The 21,311-nt window shown below is 40.8% G+C and overlaps 1 protein-coding gene across 2 annotated transcripts in view; it reads left to right on the top strand.

The window, feature by feature from the left end:
* Positions 1–5,702: 5,702 nt before the first annotated feature.
* NEK9 (NIMA related kinase 9) overlaps positions 5,703–21,311 on the top strand; it is a 39,161-nt gene continuing 23,552 nt past the window's right edge. For both annotated transcript variants that reach the window (XM_081228362.1, XM_081228361.1), the window contains exons 1-10: positions 5,703–6,078; positions 8,274–8,451; positions 10,160–10,215; positions 10,759–10,829; positions 12,465–12,570; positions 14,438–14,569; positions 16,368–16,478; positions 17,537–17,601; positions 19,879–19,929; positions 20,385–20,577. In XM_081228362.1, coding sequence (XP_081084488.1) covers positions 5,860–6,078; positions 8,274–8,451; positions 10,160–10,215; positions 10,759–10,829; positions 12,465–12,570; positions 14,438–14,569; positions 16,368–16,478; positions 17,537–17,601; positions 19,879–19,929; positions 20,385–20,577 — 1,182 coding nt within the window. In that variant the 5' untranslated portion in view covers positions 5,703–5,859. The remainder of the gene's footprint in view (positions 6,079–8,273; positions 8,452–10,159; positions 10,216–10,758; positions 10,830–12,464; positions 12,571–14,437; positions 14,570–16,367; positions 16,479–17,536; positions 17,602–19,878; positions 19,930–20,384; positions 20,578–21,311) is intronic.

Genomic DNA, 21,311 nt, shown 5'->3' with positions numbered 1-21,311 from the left:
TCGTTGCTGCGTGCGGGCTTTCTCTAGTTGTGGCGAGAGGGGGCTACTCTTGGTTGCGGTGCGCGGGCTTCTCATTGCGGTGGCTTCTCTTGTTGCGGAGCATAGGCTCTAGGCACGCGGGCTTCAGTAGTTGCGGCACACAGTCTCAGTAGTTGCGGCTTGCAGGCTCTAGAGCGCAGGCTCAGTAGTTGTGGCACACGGGCTTAGTTGCTCTGCGGCATGTGGGATCTTCCCAGACCAGGTCTCGAACCCGTGTGCCCTGCATTGGCAGGCAGTTTCTTAACCACTGCACCACCAGGGAAGCCCCATAAAGCTTCTTTTTAAGAGTCAACCTGAAGTGCTTTACACATTGACTAGCTGGCCTCTTATTTACCCTCTACCTCCATTTCCCCAAAAAACAGTTAATAAATTATGTGAATGAATCTGTAGTTTATAAAGTAGTGGTTCCCAACATTTAAGTGTAAATACTTTAACATCAAAAATGTCTTATTTCTTACTGATATTTTATAGAACATAAATAGTGAATGAATTCAGCAAAATGTGTAAGTGAATTTAAATTTAATTGTCTCAACAGTATATATGTTAAATGGTTGTACATGTTCTACAAATTATTAGCTATTCAGTCTGCTACAATGATATCTCATATAGCATGAGCCCCATGAATAATATGAATTTTTCTAGTACCACATTTAAAAAGTAAAAAAAAACAGTTGAAATTTATTTTCTTTTATTTTTTAAATAATTTTTATTGGAGTATAGTTGATTTACAATGTTGTGTTTTTCTGCTGTACAACAAAGTGAATCAGTTATACCCATACATATATCCATTCTTTTTTAGCTGCTTTTCCCATATAGATCATTACAGGGTATTGAGTAGAGTTCCCTGTGCTATACAGTAGGTTCTCATTAGTTATATATTGATATTTTATATATAGTAGTGTGTACATGTCAATCCCAATCTCCCAATTTATCCCTTTCCCCCTTGGTAACCATAAGTTTGTTTTCTACATCTGTGACTCTATTTCTGTTTTGTAAATAAGTTCATTTGTACCATTTTTTTAGATTCCACATATAAGTGATATCATATATTTATCTTTCTCTGTCTGACTTACTTCACTCAGTATGACAATCTCGGGACTTCCCTGGTGGTCCAGTGGGTAAGACTCTGTGCTCCCAATGCAGGGGGCCCGGGTTCAATCCCTGGTCAGGGAACTAGATCCCACATGCATGCTGCAACTAAGAGTCCACGTGCCACAACTAAGAAGCCTGCATGCCGCAACTAAGACCTGGCACGGCATGCATAAATAAATAAATAAATAAATAAATAAATATTTTTTAAAAGTACGACAATCTCTAGGTCCATCCATGTCACTGCAGATGGCATTATCTCGTCCTTTTTGATGGCTGAGTAATATTCCATTGTATATATGTACCACATCTTCATCCATTCATCTGTTAATGGACATTTAGGTTGCTTCCATGTCCTGGTTATTGTAAATATTGTGAAATTAATAATACATTAAGTCTAATATATCCAAAATAGAATGTCAACATAAAATTCAATATGAAAATGTAAAAATGACTGAGATATCTAACATTCTTTGTTCCATATAAAGTCTTTGAAATCTGGTGTGCATTTTACGGCTACAACACGTCTTACTTCAGACTAGCCACAATTCAAGTGCTCAGTAGTTTCATGTAGCTAGTGGCTACCACATTGGACAGTAAAGCTATAGACTTTGCTAAGTACTTTGGTAGTTTCTTTAATATTACCAGTAACTCTATGGCCCCTGGGAATCATCCATTCACAAGTGAGAACTTCTGCTATATAGCATCCTAACTATTCACTTGTTAAAATATAAAATGGAAATACTGTTTTTTACCAGAAGCACTTTAAAATCAGTTATACCTTTAAAATGGTGAGTATTTCTGGACTTACTTAAGAATATTCAAAAGTCAGATATTTAGTTTCATTTATATCTAGTACAATGAAGTGCTGAACTTGAGTTTCTGTTTTATATTCTCTAAGATGGAACAGGACATTTGTTAAGCTTTTTGTCTATGCATTATAACTAGAACATAATATCAGGCTAACCAAATTATAGAAAACTGTCTAGTTCCATATTGCAAAGATGCCAGAAAAGTGAATTTTTAAGCTTTGGCTGAAACCTACTCAGCTCCTCTGAATGAAAGTCAGCACTTCTAGCTATACGTAATTGTTTTTTCCATTCAACTCAAAAATCATTTATTGATCATCTATTCTATTTAATGTGCTGAACTAAACTCTGGAGTAGACCCAGATAAATAAGAAGCAATACCTATCCTCACTCAAAGTGCCTTCTAATTAATAGGAGGAGGTAGATGGAATGTCCTCTCTCCAGCATGATCTCCGTACTTTCTTTAGCCACCACTGACTTAACATTTTGGATATTCCTTCAGGAAGCCTTCACTAACCCAGCTAGTTTGGCTTGGAAGGGTGCCCCTCCTAAATACCTTTCTAGAAGATTGTACTTTCCTTTTAATAGCACTTATATATGGTTGTAATTGCCTGTTTATTTGTCTGTTATATGGATTGTAAGCTCCAGGAGAGTAGGAACCATGTTTATTTTGTTCTCTTGTAACCCAGCACCTGACACAAGTTCGTACTCAGTGTTTGTTGGATGAATGAATTAGAAGTTGAAAACTATCTGTACAATCTAAGAACCCCGGAATGAAACCAACAAAAAACTTAACAGGGGTTATCAGTCAGTCAGTCTTGCATTTTGGTTTAAAAACTGTTATATATGTATGAAATAATAACGACCTGATATTCTTTCAACAAATAATTTTTAGGCCTATAATGTCAAGCACTTTTCTAGGCACTGATGATACATAGTTGTGAACAAGAGAGCAAAATCCAGGCTCTCATGGAGCTTATATTCCAATGAATGGTGATAATCAATAAAGTAAACAAACAAGACATCAATTTTATAGATAAACATTTTGAAGAAAATAAGGAGTGGTGTGATCTGGTGGGAGAGCTGTGTTACTTTGCATCAGATTGGCTGTGAAAAAGAGAGGTTTGGTTAAATACAAGCACAGCGTAAGTAGATAGATCATCATGAAGTCTGGTACAATAATAGAAAAAATGGATCCAGATCAGGGAAGGCAGAAGTCCCTTGTACCCTCCTATTCAGACCCAATGTGGAAGGTTATACAGAGTGTAGCATATCATACTTTAAAAGGAACATTGATGAACTCTAGAAAGGTCATTAGCTCATTAGCTCTCATACCCTTCACCGCATTCTACCAATTCTCTTCCTCCTGTATTTGCTGTCACTATCCACCTAAAAACCTAGATGTGAGCCTCCTGGACTCAGATTTGCCTCACCAACCATATCCTAACTGAGCACAAAGTTCTAAATGTTCCTCAGATGGATTTCTTAAATCTGGGCCCCTTTTCCACTCACAGTGATAGTACCTCAGCGCGTCTCCTGGCCTCCAGTCTTTGTCTTGCATATTGTCATCAGAGTTCTTTGTAAAGTATAGCTTTGGTCCATGAAAGGTGATCATATTGGTTTTTGCCTGTGCTGGGCACATGAGCAAAAGAAGACTTACTAATTATGTGGGGGTGGGGGGAGGTATAAATTGGGACATCACATCACCCAGCAAATCAGGACATATAGTCACACAAATCATATACTCCCCTGCTTAAAAATCTCCAATATTTTCCATTGCCCACAGGGAAAGCCAAATTCTCTAAATAAACATTTGAGGCCTTGTCTTCTGCTTCTACCCCACACATGCCGTGGCCGCCGGCCACATTGCCTTCTCTTAGCCCCCAAACATCCTGCTCTCTGAAAGACATCTGGAGCCATGTTGCTGGGTTTGACTCCCAGCTCCCCTCACTACCTATGTAACACAGAGCAGGTTACTTAACCCTTCTCTCTCAGTTCCTTTTGTAGAATGGGAATACTATGAGGATTAAATGGGATTATACATAGAAAGAAAACCTTTATTTTTTTTTAGTATTTATTTATTTAGGCTGGGTCCGGGTCTTAGTTGCAGCACGTGGGATCTTTGTTGCAGCATGTTTTAGTTGTGGCATGCCGGATCTTTCTTAGTTGCAGCACGTGGGCTTCTCAGTTGCAGCATGCATGTGGCATCTAGTTCCCCCACCAGGGACTGAACCCAAGCCCCCTGCATTATGAGCGGGGAGTCTTACACACTGGACCACCAGGGAAGTCCCAAGAAAACCTTTAGCATAGTGCCAGGAACATAACAATAAATGTTAGTTGTTATCTCTGTAGGATATATTCCCACAATTTTACGATGAAAAAGTAAACTTGGAGGGCCTCCCTGGTGGCGCAGTGGTTGAGATTGCCTGCCGATGCAGGGGACGCGGGTTCGTGCCCCGGTCCGGGAGGATCCCACATGCTGCGGAGCGGCTGGGCCCGTGAGCCATGGCTGCTGAGCCCGCGCGTCCGGAGCCTGTGCTCCGCAGCAGGAGAGGCCACGACAGTGAGAGGCCCGCGTGCCGCAAAAAAAAAAATAATAATAACCTTGGAGATGTAAAGTTGCCCAAGGTCACATAACTGATGGCACATGTTTTTCCACTGTATTGCAATTCTTTTAGTGACTTGAGGGCGGGGAGCACCCTTTGCAGATTCCCCACCTCCAAATACAGTATCTGGCACTTAGTGCGCAAAGAATGTTGCATGAGGTCAGTTGGTCAAAGATTTGGAAAGACACGTAGAAGGAGAATGTGAAATCTGGAAAGAGAGGGTCAGGAGAGTTGACTTAAAATATTCTTGAAGTTATGTGGAAGATGGAGGGACCCAGCGTAGTCTTGGGTAGGTCTGGAAGAAACATCTGGGCCCACTGACTGAGATGACAGGAGGCAAGTATTTCCGCTGGGGGGGAAAAAGATATAAATTGAAGGGAAAAGGTATAAATTGCTTACTAAACAAAGAGCGCTGTGCGATGTTGGAAGGGACTGTTTCCCCAGTCACTGCCCTTGAGATAGGCCTGGCGCCCATAGAGACTGGATGACCTCTGGACATCGAAACTGTCTGAGCCTAGAGTCTGTCATACAGAGTGAAGTCAGAAAGAGAAAAACAAATACCGTAGCTAATGCATATATATGGAATCTAAAAAAAGAAAAAAATGGTACTGATGAAACTAGTGGCAGGGCAGGAATAAAGACGTAGACATAGAGAATGGACTTGAGGACGTAGGAGGAGGGTAAGTAGCATGGACATATATACGCAACCAGATGTAAAATAGATAAGATAGTGGGAAGCAGCTGCATAGCACAGGGAGATCAGCTGGGTGCTTTGCGACGATCTAGAGGTGTGGGATAGGGAGGGTGGGAGGGAGGATCAAGAGGGAGGGGACATGGGGATGTATGCGTGCATGTGGCTGATTCACTTTGTTGTGCGACAGAGGCTAGCGCAGTATTGTGAAGCAGTTACACTCCAATAAAGATCTATTAAAAAAAAAAAAAAAAACTGGGAACCTGGCCAGCAATCAGGGGAGGGATCTGCAGACCCGTCGATGACGCCCTTGCCCCCGCCAGAGCCACTGGTCTCCACACGGTCTCCACCAGGCGCCGCCACCCTCGCCGGAGGCCTGGCTTTCCCAGACCGCCTGGAGGAAAAGCAGCCTCGCCGCTAGGCTAAACGAGCGACCAGAGAAAGCGAAGGAAACCCCGCCGGGCCGGAAGCACTCAGAACTGCTTCCGGGTCAAGGGGGAAGGACCTGCCATGGAGCCTCGCTGGGCGGCGGGGTGGCTGGGCTGACGGGGCCGCGGGCTGGCGTCTGAAGCGGGAGAGGCGCAGCGCCGCCCGGGACACGCAGGCGGGTCCCGCGGCCGCCGCCATGTCGGTGCTGGGCGAATACGAGCGACATTGCGATTCCCTCAACTCGGAGTTTGGGAGCGAGTCCGGGGGTGGCGGGGACTCGGGCCCGGGGCCCAGCTCTGGTCCGGTGCCCCGAGCCGGCGGCGGCGCGGCGGAGCAGGAGGAGCTGCACTACATCCCCATCCGCATCCTGGGCCGCGGCGCCTTCGGGGAGGCCACGCTGTACCGCCGCACCGAGGTAGCGGCCCCCGGCTCCGGCCGCCCCCGCCCCGCCTGCGCGGCCCTGCTCTCCCTGCTCGTCGTCCTCGCTTAGTGTTGGGGCCCCGCAGGGTATCTGTCTCGGGGTCTTCATCACTTGTTCAACATTCCTGCACTAGGAGTTCGTTAGAGAACTGGTTTTACTGACTGGTCGTTTTTTAAATCAGGCAACTGAACAAGTCATTGAACCTTCTCTGAGCCTTAGTTTCCCCATCTGTAAATTGGAGTTAGTGATAGCTACATACCTTAAACGTAATATTTACTTTTTAAGGTTATTTTGAGAATCGAACAAAGATACTTTGCAAACTGTAAATTAAAGTAGTTTATGAATGTGAGGTATTGTCAAAACTTCCTTCCTGTTGTGCCGTACAGCTCTCCAAGGTCGAGGTGGAGAGGAGGGGATAGCTTCAAAATTCCCACATCCGTGGCAGCTCCCCTGCCTTTGCCATATCTTTATGTTCAGATATGAACACTCAGTTGGAGATTTTTCTTGAAGATCATAGGGAAGATTTTAGCGTGTTAGTTTCTTCAGTGATTATCCAGCAGCGTTTATTCGTGGGAAATACTTTTTTATTTTGGTATATTCTAAGCCGTTAGTTCTTAACTTTGGGAGGGACAGGACTCCTTTGAGAATCTAATGTAAACATACCCTCCCCGCAGTCCACTACTGCACACACACAAATCCTTTGAAGAGATTTGTGGATTACTGACCCTCAAGTTCAGAATATATACTGATTAAAACCCTATACTGGGGAGTCTACTTCCAAAAACTAATCGGAAACAGGGTTTGATCACTAAAGTCTTAAAACTCTAGTTTTAGAATAGGTAAGCATCAATGAGAACTTGCTGGGGTTGCTGAAGGTGTTTGATCTATCAGTGCTATCTGTCTGCAGTTCTGGTGTGTGTTCCAAGGTACTTTTAAGGCTAAAAGATGGAGGAGGAGAGAGGTGGTTGCAAGATTAATGTATAAGGTTAGAGTTACTGTTAGTATTCTGTTTTCTTATTTGTACTCAAAATATGAGAATGAGGAGATGAGCTTTGGTATTCCTATTTTATAGTTAAAGAAACTAAGATAGTATATTTAAGGACTTGCCCACTTAAATTAGAAGCAAATCCTGGGCTAGAATGGAGTTTCACATCTCCTTGTCCATGCCTTTCCATTATTATCATGTTGAACTTGATTACCAAGGTTGTTTTAAGTTTGATTGCACTTTCCCTAAAATTGCACAGTATTATCCATAACACCAAATGTTTATTACATCTGTGAATTTACAAGGGTTTAATTAGAAGCAGCCCTTTCCCTCAAGAAGCGTATATTTCGTTGGGAAGACATGTTAATCTTGTTAGTAGCAAATAACATTTAAGTTGTATGTGTATATAAGGGGCAAAGAATGGACAAATATTTTAGTGTATGAGCTCTGAAAGTTAAGGAAATGCACAGTGGAAGGTTCATTGATCTTCCCCCAAAGTTTCAAAGGCCTAACGAAGCCATTCTAAAGGATAGGGAGGGTTATTTAGGTGGGGATGCTCCTGAGCTGGGGAGCAGTATCTGTAAAGAATTAGAGATGTTATAAAATGGAGTGAATATTGGGATCCACAGGTAAGTCTTCATGAATAGAGGAAAGCATGATAACATAAAAATGACAGTAGAAACAGAGTTGCAGAATGGGACAGGGTGAGGAAGGTGAACTCAGAGCCCTTAGACCTGGCTTATTCTTATCCAGAAAGGATAAATGAAAATCATTAGAGAAATCTAAATTTATAAAATGAGAGGCAATTTTAACATTTCTATTTTACAAGAAACTGTGGTCAGCCATAGGTAACCATTTTCCAGCTCTCTATTTCTCCAATACAATCCTCATCATGACTAGCAGTCTTTCATAATGTCCCTCAATAGAATCTTTTGAGACCTACCTCCATCCCATATTTTTTACCTGGAATTGACATCATGTAAATTAAGTGTAGAAACAATATAACAGCATCTTAATGCTTTCCCAGGCCTGCAGTAAATTATGATGCTTGGTTGTATGCAGAACCTTTTTAAAGTCTGTTCATGTTTAAAGGAAAAAAAGGATTCAGTCTAGGAAGTTTTCTTCCTAGGCTTACAGATCCGGGTGTGGATTCATTCTCTGCCAGGCGCGAGGAAAGCACGATAGCTCTATTACTGTGTTACAGGATGACTCACTGGTCGTGTGGAAGGAAGTTGATTTGACCCGACTGTCTGAGAAGGAACGTCGTGATGCCTTGAATGAGATTGTTATTCTGGCGCTGCTGCAGCATGACAACATTATTGCCTACTACAATCACTTCATGGACAACACCACCCTGCTGATTGAGCTGGAATATTGTAATGGTAAGGTAGCATTCAGTGAGACTTCCTCCAGTGAGACACTCTTGTGCTTGTACTTACCTTAAGAGGGAGAGAAAAAGGAGATACACATACAAAGAATAAGAACTTTAAATGGATTTCTAGAGTTTAAGAGAAATGGTTCAGGCCCTGGAGAGTTTTGAAATGATCTACAAAATGAGGGGAGGGGTTTTTCCCCTGCATACTCAAATTCTCCTTTGTGATGATAATTCCATCTTCAAATTACTTGTTCAGTTGAATTTTGCATTCATTTTTCAAGGTTTTTTCCTTATGACATGACATTAATCAGGCATTAGAGACATAGCATGGTTTGACACTTGATATAATATATAATGAAATGGCTTGATATATAATGAAATCTTGTAGGTAATATTTATTTATATTGACTTCAGCTAAAGCCATCCTGTTGAAAAGTGGTCCAAAGATCATAGCTGACTGAAAATGAAAATGATTTCTTTGAACACTTTTGCTTGTAAAATAGCAGTATAGCCTGTTTGTTAAGAAAATAGACCCTGAACGCATATCCTAAGCTTCACTGCTTTTTAGCTCTGTATCTTGCATGAGCAACTTAACCTCTCTGTGCCTCAGCCTCCTTATCTTCAGTGAGCTTGATGATAAGCAATAGTTACTTCCTAGGGTTGTTGTATGAAATGAATATGTAAAGCTCCTAGCATAGTACTTGATATGTAGCAAATTTTTGATAAATACTGTACAAGCTATTATCCTTATTACATAAGAGAACCCCCAAAGCCCTTTCTTGAGCTGCATGCTAAGGAGGTCCCAGCATATTCTTCACTTAAATCTCTTTAGAGAAAGCTCCTAGACTTCTTTCTTCCTAGATTCTTGTGTACCATGATTGTTCCTATGTTCAACCCTAAATGTATGAGATTATATTAGAAATTTTTGAAGTAGCAGAAGCCTCAAGTAGCTAACTTCCTTTGTGGTTAGGAGGAACTAGAACGAATGGTGTATTTATTGAAACTCTGAGTTACTAAATTGCAAGGGGAAAAAAAGTTGTGAAACTTAACCAGGACTACGGTGTAAGTTACAGCTGCAGGTAGGAAATAAAATGAACCATCATCATTTGCAGTCTGTATTACTTGATAATGAAAGGGAGAGGCAAATTCAGACTTACTCTGCAGGAAGGAGTTAGTAAAGGGAGTAATGATTGGAAACAATCTAGAGTCTACCCTAAATTTTGGGAAACTTTTTCAGTGTGAAGTGGAAAGAAAAAGAAGTTGATGATATACACCTGTATATACAAAACATCACATTACAGCTGTAACCCAAAAGTTCTAATAGTCACACTGAGAGAGTTGTTACCAAAATATTGCAGATTCCTTTAAAAGGAGTTTTGGAAAAGAAAATCATCGGATTTTGAAGACTTTTAAAGTAATTTTATAAATTAGGGTACTATAGAAAGTGTCTTTACTCTCATCTTTTCTAAAAATGCTGTACTTCCCGTTTTCGTATTGAGTCTCTTCTGTTAGGGAGGGGAATCTCTGAAGAATATTTCAGGTATAGTCCTTGACAGATGGGAAGAGTTTTGTACCCATGTACCCAAGAGCTGAGAAGGAAGAAGGGGTATCTTTTAAGAGGAAGCAGAATCCTTCACTTACTGTGGCACTTGTTAAAACCCTAGGAGCGTTGATCTCTATTAAGCAATTCAAACCTGTTTCTTGTTTTATTGCAGGAGGGAACCTGTATGACAAAATCCTTCGTCAGAAGGACAAGTTGTTTGAGGAAGAGGTAATTCATATTTCTGTGGAAGGAAGCTAGAATTGTAATGTTGTGATTCTTGCATTCTAGTTCTGTATTTACTCTTACAACAATGAAGAGTGTTTTTTTCCTTTTATTCAGACTCCTTCCAGGCTCTGATTGATATTCATGAGAAAGGAAACCTCTAACAAGGAAGCTGTCTATAGCTGCTTCCTAAATGGTTTACCTCCACATCATGATTCTCTATGACCTTTCTTTCCTGGTTCTGTTACTACATACTGGTATGCCCAGTTTTCTATACCTTTGCATTCTTCCTGGATTTCTTTCCACAAGTCTGCTTCATCATACTGTATAACAATATTGGAACTATTTTATAATGATCTGCTTTTTTTTTTTCTTTTAAACCCCTACCACTTTTCTTTGCCTACTCAACCTACAAGCAAGAAATGTCAAGTCATGTTGAATCATAACCTCTGGTTGCAGCTTTGTTTTGTGTGTTCGAGTGTGTGTGTTTATTTATATGGTTTTTTTGGTTTGTTTCCAGTCCAAGTATAATTTATTTTTTCTCTGCAGATGGTGTTATGGTACCTATTTCAGATTGTTTCAGCAGTGAGCTGTATCCATAAAGCTGGAATCCTTCATAGGTAATGAGTGAAAGAATGTGGGATGTATTCCTTTCCACCAATCCAACCCTCACCTTGGGTACCTCCCATCAGCACTATTATTTTCTTGATTAAGCAGTCAAGGCTTTTCCGTTGATATAATTTAGGAAGGCAACAGTGAGTAATGAGGGGCATTATCTTCACTTCCTAAAGTTAAACTGTGATCTAGGAAGAATCTCCTCAATAGCTAAGTACTGCTCAGTCATCTCTTTAAGAAGTATTTTAGAGGTGAGTTCATTAATTCATCAGTAAAGCCTAGAAAGCCACTATAAAAGTGGTATTAGATTGGTTGGAACTCATAGTAAATGTTTTCTCTGAGCAATAAAATGGGCAATTGTTTTTAATTTTATAATTAAGTCTTTTAATTTAAGTAAAAAGGGCTTCCCTGGTGGCTCAGCAGTTAAGAATCCGCCTGCCAGTGCTGGGGAGGTTCAAGCCATGGTCCGGGAAGATCCCACATGCCACGGAGCAGCTAAGCCCGTGTGCCACAACTACTGAGCCTGCACTCTAGAACCCGTGAGCCACAACTGCTGAGCCCACGTGCCACAACTACTGAAGCCCACGCACCTAGAGCCCGTGCTTCTCAACAGGAGAAGCCACCGCAATGAGAAGCTCGTGCACCGCAACAAAGAGTAGCCCCTGCTCACCACAACTAGAGAAAGCTCGCATGCAGCAACGAAGACAACGCAGCCAAAAATAACTAAATAAATAAACAATTTAAGTAAAAAGCTTATTCATTTTGTACAATTAATTATGCAGTTTTACCAGAGCTTTGGCCGGGGGAAACAGCTTTCTATCCACTTCTAGCTATAGGAGAGAACCATTATAAGAACATTTCCACGTCATTATACCCTGCTTAAGTGAGTCATGGACCATTGTTAGAGATTAATGTTAATACACTAGCATTTCCCTTTTGATTGGTTTGTCCATATATTTCTTGATAGCCGTCGAGTGGCTCCAGTTGTCTACTGTTACTTTCTTTTCGACAATTACAAAGAATATTGTTCTGTTTTTTTCACATCTTTCAGTACGGGAAGCCAGAGTATGGACTAGACACAGTTTATTTGTGTTACTTACGGTCAGTTCATCTTCAGAAAGATAGACAGTGATGTTATTTAGGTGAAGCCTCTAACCATTTTGCTGCTGGGATGTGCTGTCTCTTCTGTTCTCTTGCCTTAACAAACTTGAAACTTTGGCACCAACCAAGTGTTAAAATTGCCTTGATAATCACTTATTTCAAGGCACAGGTGTTCATTGAAGAGGCAGTACACCTCATAGGAATTATGATTACCTAGGGCACCTTTTTTGTTTTTTTCGTCGGACCCTCTCAACTTTTCCTAACGACTTCAGTGTTCTGGGGGACATGCCTGTGCTGCGAAACCATGGAGGATGAAGTTAGTTCTCTGCCTCCACTCCCCCAAGTCCCCTCTCAATGTTAAAATGTATGAGAACGTGATGGCCACTCTTTGGGATCCCGTAACAACCTGAGCAGTGGTAACACACTCTTTTTATTTTGTACTAATTTTGGGCAGGAAGGGGGATGAGATAAAATAGAGATAAATGAGATAAAATAGTTGAGTATATGGGTTTAATATACAGCATCTTTTTTTTTTTCAGAGATATAAAGACATTAAATATTTTTCTGACCAAAGCAAACCTGATAAAACTTGGAGATTATGGCCTAGCAAAGAAACTTAATTCTGAGTATTCCATGGCTGAGACGGTAAGTTATCCTTGACTTGGTTGGGTTTGTTTTGTTTTGGTTTTTGGTGGCGCTCTGCGGCATGTGGGATCTTAAGCAAAGTCCTAATCACTGGGCCGCCAGGGAATTCCCCCTGACGTAGTTTTTTTTTCTTTTCCTTTCCTGCACTGTGAGATATAACTGTACCCCCTGAATTTTGCACACTTCTCTCAATATTTTTACAAGTTCTCCATACTTATAAAGCAAGCCTTCAGGAGTCTTTTTCCTGGACCCACTAACAGTTATTTACATGCTCAGGTGTTTTTTCAAGCGCCATTGTCCACATAACAGCTCTGACATCATTGGCCTTTCCAGCACTGACTAGAGACTTTTCTAAAAGCAATAAAATACCTCACCATTTTTTCCAGACTAGGATCTTTAGTAGATTTCACTTTATCTCTCATTTAATGTTTGTTCTTAGGGTGTTAGACATCTCTTGTGTTTCCTTTGAGTTTTTTCTGGTTCAGAAACCCTATATTACAAATAAAGGCTGATGCCCAGAGAACAATCTCATCTTTAATATGGTACACAGTCTGAACTGCAGAGCTCCCTTCTAACCTGATCCTATGAAAGACCATTTGTAAAGAGTAGGCATAAGCTGATCTTTAAACACAGTGATCTGATCCTTTTAGGACTTATAAAACCCAATTATTACTCTTCTGGTTTCACAATGCTTTGTCTTTAAAAGAACTTGAAAATGTAAACTAATAAAATTAATTTTGTCCTCATGATTATTTTTGATAATGTTGAGATGTGCCTGCAAGCAATCTAGAAACATCCAAGGATACTGATAGCCAAGGTTGGGAGTCAGCTTCAGGGACTCAGTTTGCTTGTATGAGGGTGCCATATTGAGTTTCTGAGGAAGTAGTCATATTGTTGCATGGATTTTTCTCATCAAGAGTAATCCGATAAAGCCAAGATTTAACTTTTTTAACCCAGTTAAATGCAAAGAAGGAACGATATGAAAATTTATAAATGCCATGTAAGCCATCTGAAAAACTGCCTTGCTGATGAAAGATGGCTGTCAGTTTTATTAGAATTTCCAGGGTACTCATTGTCTCTCATCTTGGGAGAGGCATGACCTCCATTCAGGGCATTTTTTTCCTTCCAACACATTCTTGAACTCAGAAGATCTTTTTAAATTTGGAAGAAATTCACTAGCTGTGTTAGTATTGCAAATGTTAAATTGAGCCATTTACAAAGTTTCACTACTATGCGTTTCAGTTAGAACTTTTAACCTGTTTATTCAATTACCATCTCCCCACTACCAGTTTTTTTTTTTCCATTAGTGAACTTTTACCAAGTATGCTTTTTTTTTTTTTTTTTTTGTTACGCGGGCCTCTCACTGTTGTGGCCTCTCCCCTTGCGGAGCACAGGCTCCGGACACATAGGCTCAGCGGCCATGGCTCACGGGCCCAGCCGCTCCGTGGCATGTGGGATCTTCCCGGACCGGGGCACGAACTCGTGTCCCCTGCATCGGCAGGCGGACTCTCAACCACTGCGCCACCAGGGAAGCCCAAGTATGCTTTTTACGAAGTCTGTGAAGTCTTCAGTGGGTCTTGAATGCCTAAATCCTCTGTGATCCAGGAATCACAGAGCTTTTCTGTCTCCCAAATTACCATATGTCTTTACCACAGAGATTGTCCCTTTATAATTGGCCCAAGAGATCTGATAGGAATAAGATTTCTCCTCATAGTGGCATCATCTCATAAAAACCATTTTGGGATATGCTGATGAATGTTTTGTAATTGTTGTCACTAGGTCTAGGAAATTTAATTCAGTTGTTGAAATATTAATATAGTTACCTCAGAAAAGAAGTTATTCTTTGATTGCTTTCTTTGTTGTTCAGCTTGTGGGAACTCCATATTACATGTCTCCAGAGCTCTGCCAAGGAGTTAAATACAATTTCAAGTCTGATATCTGGGCAGTGGGCTGTGTCATTTTTGAACTGCTTACGCTAAAGAGAACGTTTGATGCTACAGTAAGTTGATATATTATCCCTGCATTGTCCTTGCAAATGGTACAGCTTGGTTGAGAGAATCAACTTTATCCCTGAGCTTCTGATTTCATGAACAGAAATCAGCTGTAGGAAAAATAACCAGTATTCAGGCACTGGCTTAGTAGTGTATTACTAAAATTCTATAGACAAGATTTATTTCCAACTTGAATTCCCCACTGAAATAATCATAATCAAGTAGTTTGAGCACGGTCCTTGAATCTGTTGACTATAATTTTAAAACTGGCTCTAGGATCGACTGTGTGATGCAGCAATTTAGATAAGCCATTTCATTTCTTAGGCTTCAGCTACATCGTTTTATAAAAGCTAAGGCAAGTTATATAATACTCATTAAAGTGTTTTGATCTTTTTTATGAAAAATTACACCCTGACTCTTACTAAAGATTGCTACTGTTTTATAAACAACAAATCCCTTTAAGGCTCTTTCCTTTTCTTCTTAAGCCCAGTATAAAGCAGTGCTTCTCAAACTTTAATATACATAGGAAATCACCTGGGCATCTTGTTAAAATGCAGACTCTATTTTAGTGTGTCTGGAGCTGGGCCTGATATTCTGCATTTCTGACAAACTCCCAGATGATGCTGATGCTACTAGTCCATGGGTCACAATTTGAGTAGCAGAAGTGGATTCACATCCAATATCCTCTACAAACCAGATGTGAGAACTTAGGCAAATCACTTCATCTCTTTAATCCTCTATTTCATTAGCTATAACAAGGGAAAAATACATATTCCTCTCATAGAGATGCTCTGCTAATGTATATGAAAATGCAAATGTAAGATAATGCAGAATTCTTTGGCCTTTTATGAGACCTGTTTATTTTTCTAAGTGCTGAAGTTTATTCTGATCTATCATCTAATTCTCTTAAATAACATAGTGGGAAGAAAATGAGTTTTGGGTCAGATAGACTTTGGTTGAAATTATGGCTCCATTTTTTACTATCCGTGTAGTCTTGGGCAAGTTACTTTACGTCTCTGAATTGGTAATGATAACCTTGCATGGTGTTTGCAAGGGTTAAAAAACATTTTATGTGCAACTTATGTTTCTATTGGTCTCAGTAAAGGTGGTGGTAGCACTGTTATAATAATTTCTTATCATTATGAACTTATTATTCATTGCCTTGTCTGTTACAGCAGAGTATCACCTGTATAACCATTATTCGGATATATAAATTAGGAGGCAAATTAGTTGGCAAAGGACATACTTAAAGCCAAGAAGCATAGCTAACCTTGCTTTCCTTTTTCTTAGGATTCAGTTGAAGGGTCAGATTATAATATACTCTGAGTATTATTCTATTGGTCACATAGTCATACCTCCATGTTGGCCAGTTGGCTTCATTCTCTGACAGCAGTAGTGCATCCCTAACCATTTCTTTTTTTTTTTTTTTTTTTTTTTTTTTGCGGTACGCGGGCCTCTCACTGTTGTGGCCTCTCACATTGTGGAGCACAGGCTCCGGACGCGTAGGCTCAGCGGCCATGGCTCACGGGCCTAGCCGCTCCACGGCATGTGGGATCTTCCTGGACCGGGGCACGAACCCGTGTCCCCTGCATCGGCAGGTGGACTCTCAACCACTGCACCACCAGGGAAGCGCCCCTATCCATTTCTTGCTGATATATACCAACAGTTGTAAAAATAAGTCAGACCTAATTCAGAACTATTGCCATTTCTTTATATGATAGTCACAGACATCTCAAAGCCCCTACTAGTAGATTATAATGTCATCTTTATATAACCAAGGACAATACAATAATCATTTTCTCATAGAACCCACTCAACTTGTGTGTGAAGATTGTACAAGGAATCCGGGCCATGGAAGTTGACTCTAGCCAGTACTCTTTGGAACTGATCCAAATGGTCCATGCATGCCTTGACCAGGTAAGCGTGACTTAACATATTGATTTCAGTTCAGTGCTTTCCCTTCCAGCCTCAGTGTTTGGAGTATGGCATAGATGAACCAGCACAAAACCACATCCACTTCCCCAGGGTAGGATGTATTTGTGGCTGTATCCGGGAGAATAGGCATTGGCAATTCATGATAGTTGTGTGCTTCAGCCAACAAATTCTTCCTTTACTAATTTGCGAAATGAATTTACCATCTAAATTTGTGCTCCATTTTTTATGATCAAGATTAATTTTTTAAAATTGATTGTATAAAATAATAGAGGTAATTTAGAATTCCTAATGTGCAGAATGTATACAGTTCTGAATGTCACAGTTGCCTTGCAGTGCAGCTCTAGGTCAGCATTATTCAGAGGTGGTCCAGGAACCACAGGCATTAGAATCGCCAGGGGATGGAGGAGTTTTACAAGAAGAAAATGAAGATTCCTGGGCCCCACCCCAGACTGACTGGATCAGAATCTCTGTGGATAAAGCCCAGAAATCTTTACTTGTAACAGGCACTCCAGGAGATTCTTATGTACTATATATACTGAAATTTGAGAACCACTGCCCTAACAGTTAAAACAAGTGAGGAAGGTGCATTCTCATTCACATATAAGTGTTGATGATAGTGAGCATGAAGCATAGAATGTGACATAAGAAATAGGTTTTTTGAAACAGAAGGATGGTATATAGTGATCTTTGAATAACAAACCTACAGCCTTCTAAGAGGAAGTAAAATACGTCTTTAGATCCCATTTTGCCCATTCCTTTTATTTATTTAAATATTTATTTATTTATTTTGGCTGCACCAGGTCTCCGTTGTGACGTACAGGATCTTCATTACGCCATGTGGACTTCTTAGTTGGGGCACATGTATTCTTAGTTGGGGCATGCACACTTCTTAGTTGCAGCATGCATGCAGGATCTAGTTCCCCAACCAGGGATCAAACCCGGTCCCCTGCATTGGGAGCATGGAGTCTTACGCACTGGACCACCAGGAAGTCCCTTGCGCGTTCCCTTTAAGTTAAAACTAACCCGCTGATACTTTTTAGGACCCTGAGCAGAGACCCACTGCAGATGAACTTCTGGATCGCCCCCTTCTCAGGAAACGCAGAAGGTAAAGAGCAAAGGAGTTGCTTCATTTTCTTTCTGTCGATGGCCGGCTGACTGTTAGAAGCCTGAGCAGAGTACTACAAAGAGAGGGTGGTGTCTCCTGACTTTGCCACTCTGCTGCTGTTTTCTTCCAACATCTCTGCTTTCATTGCTTGATGTAGTTCCTGACTTTCACCTCCTTAACCTGTGCTACTTACTTTGTTCTAAATTGATACTGATGAGACCCTGGAGCCCTTCACTCCTCCCCATCTTCTGTGAGTTCTAATCTAGAGTTTGGGCACTAGAGTGTAGTAACTAAGAGAGGAGGGCTCTGGACTCAGACATCCTTATGTTTGTATCTGAGTTGTGTCATTATCTTTGTCAAGTTATTTAACATCTCTGTCCCTTAGTTTTCTCTATAAAGTGAGGTAGGGTGAGGATTAAAGGAGGTAATGCATATAAAGTGCTCAGCCCAGGGCCTGGCACATGGTGCTCAACAATTGTTGGATAGTAGTGTGGATTTGGACCAGGCCTTTGCTTTTTAGTGCATTTGTTTAGATGGTAGATGGCAATTGGAGGGGTCCTCTTCAGATACCTTTTGCCCATTTCCTGTAGTCGAGGTTGATTGATTCATGACAGGTTATTTCCTGAGGTTTATTTTGTGTTAAAGGTCTCTAGAGGTAGGAAGAAGGTCCTTTATCCCTCACTTTTTGTAGGAGGCTTCAAACCCTAACTCAGAGGAAGAGGTGTTGTTCGTCCTTCTTAAACGCTCTAGTCTCTATTTCATCCTGTTATACTATTTTTGCCTAACAACCCTTCTTCCTCCTCTACCAGTTCTTTGTTTTTGAATCTTCCCAATATTCAAACATGTACTGTGCTCTGTTTCAAGTGTTGCCCTTAGATGCGTTAAGTGTATACCTAATTCCATAATCTCTGCTGTTTGGTCAGTAACCTTTATTCTGTTGTATTAAATTAATCTTTTTCTGGTTCTCCAGTTGATCTCCAGCCAGTGTTTTAGTGCGTAGAATGATGTATAATACTCCAGATGCAGCACTGTAACCTTCCATTTATGTTCTATTCGTATTCAGGCAATATCACCCTTTAGGGCTGGTTAAGCATATTCTAATTCTTTATCTGGCTTATTTTCCAACAATATAATCACTGTTTAAATCTCTTATTTAAATATTTCCATTGATAATGCAATTTTTATTGAGAGAGTTGGAGATTTACACGTAGTACTTTGTTAGAACTTTGTTCTTTGATGGAAAAACAGAAGACAAAGAGCTTTCCAGATAAAGCACAGACACAGGGAATTGTGGAAGTATTCAGGAAGCACTAAGAAGTTCTAGACCTGGCGTTCTCAATAGCAACACCTCAGGAACTTTAAAGAAAATGCTGGTTCTTAAGCACCACCCCAGGTCTTCAGCTATAATTGATTTAGGCAGAATGAGAACCCTGAGTTAGAACATGGGAGTGGATACAGGGAAGGAAGGCTGGAAAGGTAGGCAGAGAATGTTGAATGCCAGATGAAGGAATCTGTGCTTTATTCAAGGAATAGTACGGAAGTGTTGGTTATTTATGAGAGGGCGGTTCATGTGATGAGAGATGCGCCTTAGGAAGAGTTATGTAGCAGTACTAATAGCAGTGTTAAATCAGTATAGGACTGATTAAAGTGGATTGAAACTGTGGTGAGACCAATCAGGTGCTACCACAGCCCAGTTGGGAAGTAGAGCTGCCCAGAACCAAGGTGGTGAGACTGGGAAGGAGACGTGAGTAAAAGGGCATTGTATAAGTAGAATCTATAAAACTTGAATATTGAAGAAAGGAAGACAGCTGAGTCCAGAATCACTGAAGTTTTAAACCTAGTTCACTGGGAGAATAGAGGGTGCCAGTTACAGAATTAGGAGAGTCAGAAAGAAAAGCTGTATTGGAGAAAGACAATGAGCTGAGCTTTAGAGATGTTGAGTTTAGGGAGTCAGTGGGCAGACTAAGGGAAGATGTCAGCAGGTTCCTGAAACGAGCATCAGAGGTTCTCAAGGCTCTCTGGTCTGGCCTGGAACATTCCTCAGAGACAGAAAGCAAATGGCCCCAGACTGCTGGCCCCCTTGTATTTAATGAATTGTCTAATGCTAGGCCTATAGAACTGTTTCAGTTGTATCGAAGTACTTTCCTAAAAGTATTGTAACATTGTGGGAGGCAGATGGTTTATAGAAGATTAAGTCTGTTGAAGGTTTTAAAGAGACACTAGTGCAATATAGGAACCTATTATTTCTCTCATGTATCTTTGCTTTTCTTTTGGTAGAGAGATGGAGGAAAAAGTCACACTGCTTAATGCACCTACAAAGAGACCAAGGTAATGCTCAAGAGACTCTTGAAAAGTAATATATCTTAAATTACCACCAGGGGGTCTTTCTTTCTTGGGTCTGGACATTGTTTGATCCCAGTAAGAAGCCTTTGGCATCCTTTCAGAAGCCAACATCTGCTTAAATGTCAAATAGTCATTTCAGAGAAAAAGAAAGCTATAACTTTACCCTCATGCTAAAGTGGACATCATTATCATGATGAATGTTGAAAAGTTGAAAACTGTAGGTGTTATGGATCAGACTGCTATCTGATCTGGCTGAGCTGTGATGAAGCCTTAAGGCAGGAATTGCAAAGCCTGCTATGACAGAGGGTTGAAATAAGTTGTCGAGAAAGAACATACTTTCTCATACCATAATTGGCAGTTCTCAGGAAAAAGACTGGAAGCATTTTTCTTTGATATAATTTTTATGTTAAATGTTCCTTTGTTCTGGGGGTTGTCGTCAGGTCAAGCACTGTGACTGAAGCACCCATTGCTGTGGTAACATCCCGAACCAGTGAAGTCTATGTTTGGGGTGGTGGGAAATCCACTCCCCAGAAACTGGATGTCATCAAGAGTGGCTGTAGTGCCCGGCAGGTGTGTGCAGGGAATACCCACTTTGCTGTGGTCACAGTGGAGAAGGAACTGTACACCTGGGTGGTAAGTGAAAGCTACGTACTTTAGAACAGTGATGTGCGCCTCATTGTTTACTGGGGCCCAGGCTGTCTTAAGAATTTTGTTGGTTGAACATGTGCTGCAGAAGTGGCAGCATGGGATGATGGAATGGAAGCTCTTTAGAGAGTGGGGATTTTGTCTGTTTAGTTCACTGATGTATCCCCAATGCCTGGTACATGTTAGGTCGCTTATAAATGTTTTTTGAATGAATGAATAAAAGAGAGAGAAAGAAAGAGAAAGAATTAAAAGGCTTGGACTCAGGAGATTGGATTCTCATTTACCACTGGGTGATTTCAGAAGGTCACTTAATTACTCTGTTCTATTACCATGCATTTCAGAGCAACTCATACCTGTGAAATAGCTTTGTAAACAAATGAAGCAGTGTACCATGTCAGGAAAATTCTAAGACCTCCATCAGTGACTGAAGATGGAATATCCTGAGTAGAATTTTCCTTTGTTCCCCTCTAGATTCTATCCTCTCACCTTGAACAAACTGCCTATTTTTGCTGTCTCTTTTCTTATCTCCCACTCATTCCTCATTCACCTACAGTGCAGCTTCCATCCCTCCACTCAATTGAAACTACTCTTGACAAAATGACCTATAAATTGTGAAAATAAAACAGATAGGTACACTTGAGTCCTTGCTTGATCTCCTGTAGTATCTGACATAGTTGGTCACTCCCTCCTTGAAGCCTGGTCTTCCCTTGGCTTCCGCAAGA

This window comes from Mesoplodon bidens (genome assembly GCF_964165515.1).
Source record: "Mesoplodon bidens genome assembly, chromosome: 3".
In the NCBI taxonomy this organism is placed as follows: Eukaryota; Metazoa; Chordata; class Mammalia; order Artiodactyla; family Ziphiidae; genus Mesoplodon; species Mesoplodon bidens.
The sequence above is the reverse complement of the archived record's forward strand: the minus strand, read 5'-3'. Positions and strand labels throughout refer to the sequence as shown.